Source organism: Zeus faber, assembly GCF_960531495.2.
Source record: "Zeus faber genome assembly, chromosome: 9".
Classification (NCBI taxonomy): domain Eukaryota; kingdom Metazoa; phylum Chordata; class Actinopteri; order Zeiformes; family Zeidae; genus Zeus; species Zeus faber.
The window spans coordinates 3,306,565-3,321,572 of record NC_137197.1 but is presented as its reverse complement, the minus strand read 5'-3'; the positions used below and the strand labels follow the sequence as shown (position 1 = coordinate 3,321,572).

At 45.0% G+C, this 15,008-nt stretch overlaps 1 protein-coding gene across 1 annotated transcript in view; it reads right to left on the bottom strand.

Annotated features, from left to right (window-relative positions):
- Nucleotides 1-6,523: 6,523 nt before the first annotated feature.
- Nucleotides 6,524-15,008, bottom strand: part of mtus2b (microtubule associated tumor suppressor candidate 2b) — a gene marked incomplete at both ends in the record, with an annotated part of 26,825 nt that continues 18,340 nt past the window's right edge. The window contains 8 exons of the mRNA XM_080007318.1: nucleotides 6,524-6,731; nucleotides 6,855-6,952; nucleotides 7,080-7,199; nucleotides 8,554-8,652; nucleotides 8,743-8,816; nucleotides 9,655-9,760; nucleotides 9,862-10,076; nucleotides 13,386-13,452. Of these exons, the coding sequence (XP_079863444.1) occupies nucleotides 6,524-6,731; nucleotides 6,855-6,952; nucleotides 7,080-7,199; nucleotides 8,554-8,652; nucleotides 8,743-8,816; nucleotides 9,655-9,760; nucleotides 9,862-10,076; nucleotides 13,386-13,452 (987 nt within the window). The remainder of the gene's footprint in view (nucleotides 6,732-6,854; nucleotides 6,953-7,079; nucleotides 7,200-8,553; nucleotides 8,653-8,742; nucleotides 8,817-9,654; nucleotides 9,761-9,861; nucleotides 10,077-13,385; nucleotides 13,453-15,008) is intronic.

Below are 15,008 nucleotides of genomic sequence, written 5' to 3'. Positions count from 1 at the left end.
TCATTTCACTACTTTCTATTCAGTTTTGTTCTTCTCTCCCCTGTGGCCGATACTGCCTTTGGCAGATTCACCAATTCATTTTTTTGGTTTGTTATCCCAAGGTGGAAAGACTTTATATTTATTTATATTTTTAGTGATTTCAAAGTTAATTCCAGTTCAGTCCAAGTCTATTTCTATCCATTTGTCCCTTTTTGTACAAAGCACAGTAGAGTACAGTACATCTTTGGTACTTCTTATTTACATTTATGTACTATTTTAAAGTAAAGGTTTAATGTAAAAAACATTATTATGCAGTGAAAGTATACAAATTAAATTATATAAAATTATATACCGCCACTTAAGCTAAATTTTAGTCTTTATTTTGCTAACAAAAAGTACATAAAAATGTTATATTTTTTAAATATTCACACACATCTTAGTACAACTTTTAACACACTAAGTACAACATAAGTGGTTTCAATTTAGCACAACTTTAGTATATTTAATTGTGAATACATAGAAAGCATACAAAATATACTTTCAGATACTTTTAGGATTCTAAGATTCTATCTTCTTCTTCTTTGCGCTGCTCCCGTTAGGGGTGGCCACAGCGGATCATCTTCCTCCCTGACACCACCCGCCTGCATGTCCTCCCTCAGCACCTCCATCAAGCTTCTCTTTGGCTTCCTCTTTTCCTCTTGCCTGGCAGCTCCACCCTCAGCCTCCTTCTCCCAATGTAACTCTCATCTCTCCTCCACACGTGTCCAAACCATCTCAATCTGGCCTCTCTCGCTTTTCCACCAAACTGTCCAACCTGAGCTGTCCCTCTAATGTCCTCATTTTTAATCCTGTCCATCCTTGTCCCTCCCAATGAAAACCTCCACATCCTCAACTCTGCCACCTCCACTTCATCCACCTGCCTTTTAGTCAGTGACACCGCCTCTAAACCGTACAACATGGCTGCTCTCACTAGCGTCCTGTACAACTTCCCCTTCACTCTGTCTGGAACCCTTCTGTCACAAATCACTCCGGACACTCTTCTCCACCCACTCCACCCTGCCTGTAGTCTCTTCTCCACCCACTCCACCCTGCCTGTACTCTCTCCTTCACCTCTCTCCCGCATTCTCCGCTGCTTTGGATGGTCGACCCCAAGTACTTGAACTCATCCGCCTTCTCCACCTCCACTTCTTGCATTCTCAGCTTTTCTCCGCCCTCCCTACCATTCAGGCACATGTATTGTGTCTTACTCCTGCTGACTTTCATTGCTCTTCTCTCTAATGCTGCCTCCACTTCTCCAGGCTCTCCTCCACCTTCTCCCTACTCTCACTACAGATCACAATGTCATCTGTGAACATCATAGTCCACAGACTCTGCCTGACTTCATCTGTTAACCTGTCCATCACCATTGCAAACAACAAGGGCTCAGAGCTGATCCTTGATGCAGTCCCACCTCCACTTTGATGCCTTGGCTGATCAACTTTATTCCCCTGTAGTTACTACAGCTCTGTACGTCTCCCTTATTCTTGAAGATGGGTACACTTCTTCTCCACTCATCCGGCATCCTCTCCCTTTCCAGGATGGTGTTAAACAGTCTTGTTAGGAACGCCACTGCCATCTCACCTTAACGTTTCCATGCGATTCTATGATTCTATGATTTTAATATTCTTTGCATTGAACATTTACATTTATGGGGTGGCTGTACGCCTGTTGCCCATCAGAGCAATCAACTAGCAAAAGGTAAATCACCCATCCCCACACACACCTGAGAGCCACACATGTCACCAGTCATTTACATTTACATTTACATTTAGTCATTTATCAGACGCTTTTATCCAAAGCGACTTACAAGGGAGAATAACATTCAGCTACATTGCGACAGAGATTAGTGTAACAACAACATTGGTGTAACAATAAATACTGCAAGGTGGTGCAAAGTAATTGTAGATTAGGACAGGAGGTACTCACTGAAGAGCTGGGTTTTCAGGTGCTTCTTGAAGACAGAGAGGGAGGTCCCCGCTCTGGTCATTTTTGGCAGCTCGTTCCACCAACGTGGAACTACAAATGAGAATAGCCTGGATTGCCGTGGCTGTATGGCCGGCAGAGCCAGGCGACGCTCATTTGACGAGCGCAGCATCCGGGGGGCAACATGTGCTCTTACAAGAGCATTTAAGTAGGCGGGAGCATTCCCAACAATCACTCTGTAGGCCAGCATAAGAGACTTGAACTTCATGCGGGCGGCTACAGGTAACCAGTGGAGCTCGATGAGCAGCGGAGTGACATGTGCCCTCTTTGGCTGGTTGAACACCAGTCGCGCCGCCGCATTCTGTATCATCTGAAGTGGCTTCACCGCACAGGCCGGCAAGCCTGTTAAGAGGGCGTTGCAGTAGTCGAGACGGGACATCACCAAGGTTTGTACCAGCAGTTGAGTGGCATATTGGGTCAGGTACGGCCTGACTTTTCGGATGTTGAGTAGTGCGAAGCGGCAGGACCGGGAGACGGCGGCAACATGGTCCGAGAATGTCAGTTGGTCATCAATAATGACACCAAGATTCCTTGCAGCCTTGGTAGGAACAAGAGATAGAGAGTCGATTTTAATATCAATGTTGTGATAAATACCTTGTTTGGCCGGGAAGACCAGCAGTTCCGTTTTCGCCAGATTTAGTTGAAGATGATAATCCTTCATCCATGTGGATATGTCAGTGAGACAATCCGAGATCCGCGTCGAGATAGTAGGGTCGTCTGGCGGGAAGGACAGATAGAGTTGAGTATCATCCGCATAGCAGTGATATGAAAAGCCATGTGAGCGGATGATCGGGCCCAGTGAGGTGGTGTATATGGCAAAGAGGAGGGGTCCTAGCACCGAGCCTTGGGGCACCCCTGTGGTGAGGTTGTGAGGCACAGACAGCTGGCCTCGCCATGTCACACTGAACGAGCGCCCAGTAAGGTAAGATTCGAACCAGGAAAGTGCACTGCCCGTTATGCCCATGCTTGAGAGTATGGACAGGAGTATGCAATGATTGACAGTGTCAAAAGCAGCTGATAAGTCTAGCAGAATGAGGACCGAGGATTTGGCAGCAGCTCTAGCAGTTTTTAAGGCCTCTGTCACAGACAACAGGGCTGTTTCAGTGGAGTGACCACTTTTGAAGCCAGATTGAAGTGTATCAAGAAGGTTGTTTCTTGACAGGTACTCTGTAACCTGTCTAGAGACCGCCCTCTCTAAGGTTTTGGAAAGGAATGGGAGGAGAGAGACCGGCCGATAGTTTCCTACTTGATTGGGATCGAGTGAGGGTTTTTCGCCAGTCATGACAGGTGTCCATCTCTGCCTGTGTCTCTGTGTCGGAGGGCCCTGACAAAGCCACTCTGGTGGCATGTAGCAGGGGGAACTGCCACAGGGACACAGGCAGAGATGTTGCAAACACACCGGTGACAGCGGAAAGATGGAACAAGCCGGGAGCAGATAGACACTTGTCATGACAGAAGCTCTCCCTGCGTGTGTGTGTGGGGATGGGTGTTTTACCTGTTGCTCAGGCGTACAGCCACCTTATCCTGGGAACGATTACCTAGACCAAAGACAGGTGTGGTGGCTTAAACCACACCACCCCCACTCCATAAGACCTTCATCAGGAAAATATACTGAATGTAAAATATATCACCTATATTTGCCTGAAGAATAACGATTTATAGTTTTCAAGATAACAAATTCCAGAATTTGCGGTTTTCTCTTAACGCAAATGGGTATTTTGCCTTCTAATTTTGAGATTCTGTTCTAAAAAATAGCATGCTGAAATGATAGTACATATATTATGCATCTTATTTTGTACACACGTTTTGTAATGTGATTTAATACGTAAATCAAAAGTGCAACATGTACAGTACAGACATTAGTGTCTCAGCACAGACGACAATCTTTAAACAAATGAAAAGGTACAATCGCAGTAAAAAAAAAAAAGAATCAAAAAAGGAGAAAGTAATAATCAATCAATAAAGACAATCTTGGAAACATCTCTAGATATTGTGTGAAACGGAAGATACAGTCTCTACAACATAAGCCCTGGAAACGCACGACGAAGGTATTAACAGCTACGTGATGAAAACAATACTCTGCTTCCTCTGGCATGGGGCGCAACATTGAGGTGACGAAGAGGCAGTGGTGATGAAGAGGAGGTGGCGATGAATAGGAGGTCATGTCCACGGGACACATGGCGCTCAGTGCAGTCGAAGAACCTCAACCTGAACGTCGTCCGAAAAACCCTCAAAACCTTCTGTTGAACAGTAGAGCTCAACATCTAAACCCTGAAGCCGCTTCACACCGAATCCGACAAACGTTGAGAACAAACCGGAAGTCCATTCATTCCTATGAAGAGTCGGATTCCGTGTCTGATTCATATTCATTCATATTTCCAACTCTTTTTTTTATCGGAACTGTGCATAAAACTAAGTAAATAAGTCCCATATATAAAATAATGACGTCATTAACATTAACCTTGGATGTCACCATGCACTTTGCACACTAACTGAATAAAACTAAATCAAGGACGTTTTTAACCCTTAATAAAGGAACGCGGTGAATGTCCAGCTGAGCAAACCACTCTCCGTTAGTGCTCCCGTCCCCTGACAAATTTTGCGATGCGAAACTCAGACGCAGTTCATCTGACGGCCACTAGGGGGAGGATCCGATTGCTGGATGCGATTACGGATTCGGTGTGAATCAGGCTTGAGCGTTGCACTATTTATGCTAAAACAGTTTTCCAATGAATTTCCACGTTGGATGCGTTTTGGGAGGAGCGTGGGCATACCTAGCATTTCATATCTCTAATCTAGTTACTATTGATAAGCGCTGACAGTAAATTATATATTTATATCCATGGATATACATTCATAAATAAATATAGTGCACATCCAAATAATAGTAATATTTCACAGGATGCAACGAGCTGAGAGGTAATGTAAACACTTATATGAGTTAAAGTACCAAATAAAATAGTTAAAAAAAGACATTTATGGCAGTCGCTTCCCACTGCTGAGTCGTATGAGTCTCCTCAAGACCTGAGATTAATCTCTGACATGAGAAATGAGGTAAGAGCTCGCTAATGTCACGGTATCCCACTCACTTCAATACGTTTCGTTTCGTCAGATTTACAAATTCTCTCCCAGAACTTGTGCCGGAGGCCAAATGGCGGTGGATCTGGCCGCCATGTTCCCATCAGAGGTGGCACGGTGATCACATCAAGACAACACTGTTTGAAACATGAGATAAGACGCGACAAACAAAAGTTGTTTTGGTCAAAACAAAAGAGATGTTAAGGTTCACTTTGAGGAGCACTACCAAACCGCTGAGGTGACACCGGCACCGTACCTTCCGAGTACACGTATCCAGAAAATATCTTTCCCGAGCCTTCCATGGAACTTCTTTTGGATGTGAAAATGGATGGTTTATCATTCAGGATTCAAGACTTTTTCAATGGAGTCGCACATGAACGGGGTGATTTGAGTCCGTTTCCTTGGGAATTTAGTCCCAGTACATCAAACGCTGTTCCATGGACACTTTCCAATAAAGGCAAGTAGATTCATTTGCATCTGTCCACAATATTCTACATATGGTATATTTATGAAGTCGGGCTGAACCTGGACAGATCCTGGTCGGAGATGGGAGGTAACCTGTGCAATTAATTAACCCTTTGGCTCCTGCACCCCATTTGAACATGCGGTAGCTTCCCTTAAAGTCACCAGGAAATCATAACTGGAAGACGGTGCATGCTCTACGGAGACTAAAACTTTAAATTCAAATACAATGAGTTTTAAGCGGTAGTTTTCAAAAAAGTTGTGAACATCAGTAATAATATAATTACATTGCTTTTGGAAGTTCGTCGAGAGGACCGGCTTCGCAGTTTGTGGAAAAACAGGAGAAGGATGGAGGCTTTCGGGAGGCGGGTCGTCGGAAACCCGACGCTGAAGCACAGGTGGGGCTTAATGAGCCCCAGAATCAGCTCCTGCAGGTAGTTTAGTTTGGTGGAGTCTGGCCTGTGCCTTGAGAGATGCTGCTGGTGTGAGAGAAATGGACGGCAAAGGCGCTTGCTGTGTTCATTGTCGAAATATCCTTGTTTCCATCGTCTCGTACATCCACCGTCCTGAGCCCTGGATGAGAAGGTGACGCCGGAAACATGGAAATGAGTAATGAGTCTGGCACCAGGGTTCCCAGGTCAAGTCGATCGCTCAGTCATTTTTCGGGGCAGAAAGAGTGGAGTGGAGCGATAACTGCCAGGGAAGGGGGAATTAAAAGCAGTTTGAATGAGCTCAGGGATTTAAAAAAAGATCCCTGTGCTTTTACTGTGGAAAATTTGCCAGGCGGGCGAGGAGCACTTCCAAAGTAAAAGCGTATGAACTGATTGGTAGTTGATCCATCTGCCTGGTATTGGATCATTTTCAGTGAGAAAAAAAGTTTTAGGATCGCGACCAAGTAGAACTGGGGCCTGTGAGAGGAGGTCTTACTGATGGTAGGGGTGGGGTCTGAGAGGAGGCGTCGTGGAGGTACTGTAAGGAGGTCCTACTGGTGGTAGGAATGGGGTCTGGCCGGGGAGCCGGGCCCCGAAGAGGCGCGGTGGATGGGGGAGGAGCTGGGCGACATGTGGGGGCTCAGCTCCCCCGTCTGGAGCCGCCACAGCAGCTCCTCGTTGGTGCGACTCAGACGCTTCTTCTCGTTGCTCTCCTTCTCCACGTGGACCTGCAGGTTGGCGTTCTCCGCCGACAGTTGTCTGGGGGAAGTTAGAGAAACCAAAACTAAAGCCCAATCCCATGAGTCTGACCCGGTTCAATGAATAAATAGAGAAAAGGATTTGTTCCCTGACACAGAGGGAAGGTTCTGGGGCGTTACTGACCTGGACACAGCAACGTTGTTATCGATCCGGGCCTTAAGGTCCTCGTTCTGCTGCTGTAACACCTGCACTCGCTCCTCCAGGTAGACGTTCTTTTCGGCCTGCTCAAAAACACACGGCAAGATGCGTACCACATTAAATTCTTGATAGGATCACGCCCAACTCCACCCAAACCCAGGCCTGGCTGGTTGGGGCGTGGTCCGGGCGGAGCAGGTATTTGGAGCTTACCATTTTCTCCAGCTCTGAGATCTTCAGGTCCTGCTGATGGATCTGCTGGTTCTTCATCTCCAGCACTTCCTTCAGACTCTTCAGATCCTCCTCGATGTGCTGGTACGGCGCCAGGGCGTCCTGTCGCCATGGAAACAAAACACACATTCATCTCCCGCAGCATCTTGAAGGTGGAATCCCGCCGCTGCAGTGACTGGTACGTCCGGCAGCTTCTGCTACGAGGGTGGTCGCGGAAGAATTCAATGATAAGACCGAAATAACTGTAGATGTTTCTTATTGGCAACATAGTCGATTTCGCACTTCTCCGACTAACACATTTGGTCCATCAAGCCAATGCCAGAGCTCGCTTGGCTCCTGCAAAGCGGGGTTCACACTACAAGATAATAAAGCCCATCTCGGTCCCAATTTTGTGGTGGTTCTAAAGATGATCGTGCCTGTAGATGGCTGTGTTTTTTAGGCCGACAGCCAGTTGGGAGAAGGGAACAATAAAGACTTACTCTTGAAAATTGGGTCGGGGTCAGTATTGAATTGGCCATGAGTGTCACCATGGCAACCGGTGATAAACAAAGCTGATTCTCACCAACACTAGTAAACGGAGTGTCAATAATAGAGTGCCAAAGTCAACATAGTCTGCATCTGAAAAAGGGGTTTTCGTTGACTGAAACAAGCCCAACGGGGAACGCTACGACATCACTCCACCCGTAGTTTTTTACTTTTTCCTTTTGGATTTTCCGTCAAAAAAATAGCGCAAAAAACAGCGTGGCTGGTTCTCGCCCGTCGTCCACCGTCTTTGAGGGTCGAGACTCTGGCGATCTTGCCCAGCCGCAACTCCTGTCATATCCCGCGTGGCTCCGTGAGATCAGGACTCTGGTTGCTGGTGGAGGGAATGTGTCAGTGTGGTGGTGGTGGTGGTGGTGCTGCTGCTGCTGGTGGTGCTGCTGGTGGTGCTGCTGCTGCTGCTGCTGCTGCTGCTGCTGCCGCTGCTGCTGCCCTCCACACGACGGGAACAAAACTCTTCAACGTAACATGACACGTCCTGACGTCGGCGGTCTGACATCAATGTCCATTAAGATTTGAAAAATCCTGTGGTGTGGGCCAGGCATAAGCCATAGTGCTCCAATATTGTCCCAAAAACTGTTAAAACCAGTCACAGAGTTATCACCGACTGGTTTTGCTTACCAGTAGTTAGTTTATATCCACTTCTTTGCATTTAGTCTTGAAGTAGTTCAATCATTAATAATTATCATTTGAGAGCAGTAACTCAAGAGAAATAATGGTAACGGTAAAAATCACTTGCTGAGGAAGGATTGTGATCCTTCAATGTCCCTCAATAATATTTATTTTCGTTCACCACATTTTGTTTGCATTTTGTTTATTATTATTATTATTATTATTATTATTATTATTATCACTATCAATGTCATTCTGATTCTGATTATTTCATTGGTATATCTTGAGGGAGGCGACACGTTACCACAATCTGCTCGTCGGTGCTCTTGCGCAGAGCCTCCTCGAAGCGCTTGGCTCGGTCTCTCAGGCTTCGGTTCTGAAACGTCAGCGTGTCCACCTGGTCCTGGAAGAAGAACAGGACGTGAGGTCCCTGCCGAGCCGGCGAGGGAGCAGAGCCACGAGCAGCCAGAGCCCGAGCCAGTGCGACGCCTACCTGCAGCGACAGCCGGAGCTTCTCAAACTCCTCCTCCAGAGACTTCCTCTGCTGCTCGTGGGCCATCTTCAGCGCTGGAGGCACAAGAAGTAGAAGAAGAAGAATCTTTAATTGTCACGCAACACACCACTACAACACATGCACACACACACACACACACACACGCACATGCTTTGGGTGGTGCCGGTGAAATGTGGCCTCTGCATTTGACCCATCCTGGCTTGTCCTTCCTCCGGGGGGGCAGCCAGGAGCATGGGGAGAACATGCAAACTCCACACAGAAAGGCTGCTATTTGGGAGATAACCCGCCAGAGAACAGTGCCAACAGCGCCCCCACAGTGCAATGCGCTGCGCCACCGTGCCGTGCCTTCCTGCCACAGACAGGAAGTGAAGCTGGACATCAGAACCAGAGTGTTTCACTTTGGGTTTTATTCTTTCATTTTTTAATCCAAAGTGAAAAGGGACAAAACAACACTGCCGGGAGATTCCTTCATTTGCACAGCTATTTAAAATTAATATTTTTTATTACTATTAAATCCCCGTTATGTGTCTTTGTTGATCTTTATTCATCTGCATTTGAGTGGTTCTGACCCACCTCATCCCATCGTATTCCTCTTATTGTCTTTGCTGTTTATTTGTATTTTTAAGTTTGAAGTTTAAACGTCTTAGCTGTGTTTTTGTTTGCTCCAACCCCGACTGCAACCAATTGTCCTCGCTCGGGAGCAATAAAGACTTTTTGAAAATTGGGGAAGAGTTAGCAGTTAAATCGGACATTAGCGACACCGTGGCAACCGGTGCTGATTCTCACCAACACTAGTAGATGAGCATCAATAATAGAGCGCCAAAGTGAACATAGTCTGCATCTGAAAATGGCGTTTTTGGTGAAACCCGTGTGTGGTTGTGTGATGTGTACTTTTGACGGTGCGTGCGTGCTCGTCCTGCAGCGTGCACAGCGTGTCACTGTGCGCCGTCTCCATCTCCACCAGCGACGCCTCGTGAGCCTCGTTCATCTCCTCAATCTGAAAGGATCAGAAAGAAACTGACTTCCTGTGGCGATGTCACACACACACACACACACGCACACACACACACGCACACACACACGCGCACACACACACACCTGTGCCTGCTGCGTGCCGTGCAGCTCCTGCAGCCGCTGCAGCAGTGTGTCCTGCAGCCGCTGCGTCTCGGCGGCGTGCTGGGCCCTTAGCTCCGCCTCCAGGGCCCCGAGCTCCGCCCGCTGCCGCGCCCGCAGCCCGCGCAGCCCGCCCTCGAAGCGCCGCTCCAGCTCCTCCTTGTCCTGACGCAGACGCTCCCAGCGCGCAACGCTGACAGCTGCACACCGGGCCAGTTCCAGGTTTAACAATATCTTTTTCTTTAGTTTTCGTCTTTTTTCATTAAAATTTAAATGAAAATGTTTTTATTAATTTTAATAAATTCCAATTGTTAGAATTTGAAGAAGAAAACACACAAATAAGCCCCACCCCCTTCCCCTGTTGACTACGATGCACAATGGAGGAGATAAAGTACATGTACTGGAGAAAGAAAAAAGATTTCATTTCAAGTAATCAATAAATGATATATATCAACTTTTGATGAATACACTGTAGAATAATATCGAATATGTAATAATATAGACTATAGACTACAAATATGGAATATAGACTAAAAATACTTTAGAATAATAGACTGTAGAATAATATGGAATATAATATCTCCAGTCCATCATGTCTGTTCTCCACCTTCCTCATTGAAGGGGTGAGCTACATAATCAGTAAATAGGAAACAGGCTCTTAATCAACAAACATGGATTAAAGTTTATAATTTTTACTTTGCTAAGGTCGCTGCAGGAAACTCAAACATTTAACAGATCTCATTCCAAGAACAAAATAGAGAATGAACACTCTAAATCCAAAAAAACCCCGACTTGGTTTGACCCAATTTTGCTGCACCTGACGTCATCATGATGTCATACACACACACAAACACACACACACACACACACACACACACACACACACACACACACACACACACACACACACACACACACACACACACACACACACACACACACACACACACACACACACACACACCCCTCCTTTATGGACATTCCCACTGTTGAAGTCAGAGGCATTCAAACTGTGGGTTGCGCCACCCTAGTGGGGTGTGGCAGGATTGCAAGGGGGCACGGAAGAAATTAAAGAAAAGGAGTATTACAATAAGTTATTATATATATTATTATACAGTGGGGCAAAAAAGTATTTAGTCAGCCACCAATTGTGCAAGTTCTCCCACTTAATAAGATGAGAGAGGCCTGTAATTTTCATCATAGGTACACTTGGACTATGAGAGACAGGATGGGGGGAAAGAATCCAGGAAATCACATTGTAGGATTTTTAATGAATTAATTGGTAAATTCCTCAGTAAAATAAGTATTTACAAACAAGCAAGATTTCTGGCTTTCACAGACCTGTAACTTTTTCTTTAAGAGGCTCCTCTGTCCTCCACTCGTTACCTGTATTAATGGCACCTGTTTGAACTCGTTATCAGTATAAAAGACACCTGTCCACAACCTCAAACAGTCACACTCCAAACTCCACTATGGCCAAGACCAAAGAGCTGTCAAAGGACACCAGAAACAAAATTGTAGACCTGCACCAGGCTGGGAAGACTGAATCTGCAATAGGTAAGCAGCTTGTTGTGAAGAAATCAACTGTGGGAGCAATTATTAGAAAATGGAAGACATACAAGACCACTGATAATCTCCCTCGATCTGGGGCTCCACGCAAGATCTCACCTCGTGGGGTCAAAATGATCACAAGAAGGGTGAGCAAACATCCCAGAACCACACGGGGGGATCTAGTGAATGACCTGCAGAGAGCTTGGACCAAAGTAACAAAGGCTACCATCAGTAACACACTACGCCGCCAGGGACTCAAATCCTGCAGTGCCAGACGTGTCCCCCTGCTTAAGCCAGTACATGTCCAAACCCGTCTGAAGTTTGCTAGAGAGCATTTGGATGATCCTGAAGAGGATTGGAAGAATGTCATATGGTCAGATGAAACCAAAATAGAACTTTTTGGTAAATACTCAACTTGTCGCGTTTGGAGGAGAAAGAAAGCTGAGTTGCATCCAAAGAACACCATACCCACTGTGAAGCATGGGGGTGGAAACATCATGCTTTGGGGCTGTTTTTCTGCAAAGGGACCAGGACGACTGATCCGTGTAAAGAAAAGAATGAATGGGACCATGAATCGTGAGATTTTGAGTGAAAACCTCCTTCCATCAGCAAGGGCATTGAAGATGAAACGTGGCTGGGTCTTTCAGCACGACAATGATCCCAAACACACCGCCCGTGCAACGAAGGAGTGGCTTCGTAAGAAGCATTTCAAGGTCCTGGAGTGGCCTAGCCAGTCTCCAGATCTCAACCCCATAGAAAATCTTTGGAGGGAGTTGAAAGTCTGTGTTGCCCAGCGACAGCCCCAAAACATCACTGCTCTAGAGGAGATCTGCATGGAGGAATGGGCCAAAATACCAGCAACAGTGTGTGAAAACCTTGTGAAGACTTACAGAAAACGTTTGACCTCTGTCATTGCAAACAAAGGGTATATAACAAAGTATTGAGATGAACTTTTGTTATTGACCAAATACTTATTTTCCACCATAATTTGCAAATAAATTCTTTAAAAATCAGACAATGTGATTTTCTGGATTTTTTTTTCTCATTTTGTCTCTCATGGTTGAGGTGAACCTATGATGAAAATAACAGGCCTCTTTCATCCTTTTAAGTAGGAGAACTTGCACAATTGGTGGCTGACTACATACTTTTTTGCCCCACTGTATATAGTTACAATAAGTTAACTTATTAGATAGAACTAGAAAACCTGCTCGATGTAAATTTTAACAAACCCGGAATCGTCATGAATTGGAATGAACCTCATGAGCGATGGAATTATCTCAATTCAACGAAAGAAAAAAGAGGAAAATGAATGGAATAACTGGCATTGTGCTGATTATGCAGGTGGTGTGTGTTAGAGTCTCACTCACTTTGTCACAAAGGGGAAATTACTCATTCTTAAAAGTCCTTTTTAACGATCATAAGGTATATTTTACAATATATTTCACAATATCTGTGTATATATTTAATTCCCATCTGCATTACACTGAACAGTACCGTTCTTTAAAGTATGAACTCAGATCCAGAAAATATCTCAATTTCACGACTAAATAATGACTTCCACTGAAAGATGATGAATAGCAATAATTTATAATTATAATTTACACCTTATACACCCTTAACAATAACCTATGCTGTGCATAGAATCACATTTTACATATTCTGTTTATTTGACTATTTCTGTTTTGTACTTTTCAGCTATTTGAATATATTTGGAAATTTATATATATATTTTTTTTTCCTTTTTTTTTCTTCAGACTTTTGTAACAATTAGCGTTTAAAAAAGAAGCGAATCTCCTGTAGAAACGCATTAATCCTCACCACGACAAATACATATGAATGCACCTGGAGGAATGAACTCATCCAGATTCAGATTGAGATTCAGATTGAGATTGAGATTCAGATTCAGATTCAGACCCTGAAAGATAAAAGTGGATTCTGTCGTTCTGCGTCCAACTCACCCACTTCATCCCTGATTCTGGCGAGCTCCAGGGACAGTTCCCTCTGCTTCACGATGGCACTTTCACTCTGCAAGACACACACACACACACATACACACACAGTTTACCATTAACATGTGAAAGCCATACTGTACGATTAACACTAATAAAATCTGGCTTCTGGCACAGAATTATTTTTGCAAAATTAATCTTTAATTTGTTTTCTTTCAAAGACTCACTCTGTGGACCGGATGCAATAATATCATAACAGGGTTTCGATTCGGACACTTCCCTGCCTGGATGAAAACACACTGCGGTCCAGTACCAACATCAATAAAAAAATACCTCTTTGACCAATTAAAAAGTGAGATTTATTTCTAGAACCGCTCTGTTACATAAAGGTGTTGGGGTTGGTGTTCCCCTGTAATAAGAGAGCACAGTGAACGGGAGCCTGGGGGGCCGTTTGGACCCCATCACTGCTCCCTGGGGGGTCGTTGTTATGGTAAACCCAGCAAAAGCAGAGACTCCTTCAAGTATAATATCATGCAGTTCCAAACCTTCTGAAAACTGCCCAGAAGCCAAAACATGCAGCAAGCTGCGATGCATACAACATACAAAACATCTTTCAACTTGAAAAATAACCTGGTTTCCTTAAAACGTTTAGTCAAATCAACTGCAAAAAGCTGTTTTTCCCTTCAATTGAATAGAATAGTTTGGATTTGCTTTTACTTGATCCCCGTTTTCCGTAGTATACTAGGTTTCTGTAGTATACTACTGGACGCTCCATGTCTCCATCTTGGCAGGTCACCCATTTGAGTATAACACCGGTGACAACAGCAATGAAAATAGTACCAGCAAACTGCAAATTTAGCCATTGTGGTGTGGTGGGTTGGTGTGGTTTGAGCAGCCACACCTGTCCTGGGTCTTGGTAATTGGGCCCAGGATCAGAGTGGCTGAACGCCTGTTGCTCGTTAGAGTAATCAACGAGCAACAGGTAAAACCCCCATCCCCACACACACAGGAGAGGAGCCCTTGTCGTGACATCTTGTCCATCTGCTCCAGGCTTGTTCCACCTTGCCCACTCGCTGCAATAAAACGGGTGTGGTTTCAACTCCATCGTCCGTGTCTCTGTTTCGGAGGGCCCCCGAAAACGCCGCTCGGGTGGTGTGTGGCGGACAGATCTGCCACAGCCATATAAAACATATATTTTTTTTAAATAGCTCACTACATTTGCAAAACCAGAGGCTGTGGCATCATATTACTTATCCTGAAATGTGTAGTGAGCTTTTGCACTGAACAGAATTTGAATTTGTCCCCCATTACTTACATTGACCTGCTAGAGGGATTGAGCGTCCATTCTGGAGAAAATAATCAAAGTGCCTCCTAACGTTCTACATGATGGTTGAGAAGAAGACTGTGTTTAATACCATTGTTTTTTAGGACTTTGCTAATGAAGGGCTTGTCACTAATTACAGGTTCACAAAGTAAAAGTCCTCCCAAATATTTAGAATCAACCCAAACTGGCTGATCAGCATCAAACCCAGAGGTCCTGATCAGTGCATGGAGGGAGCAAAAACATGGAAGCCGGATTTTTACTTCCTCAATATGGAACCTTGACAGATATCCACAGCGAAAGAGAGAGAG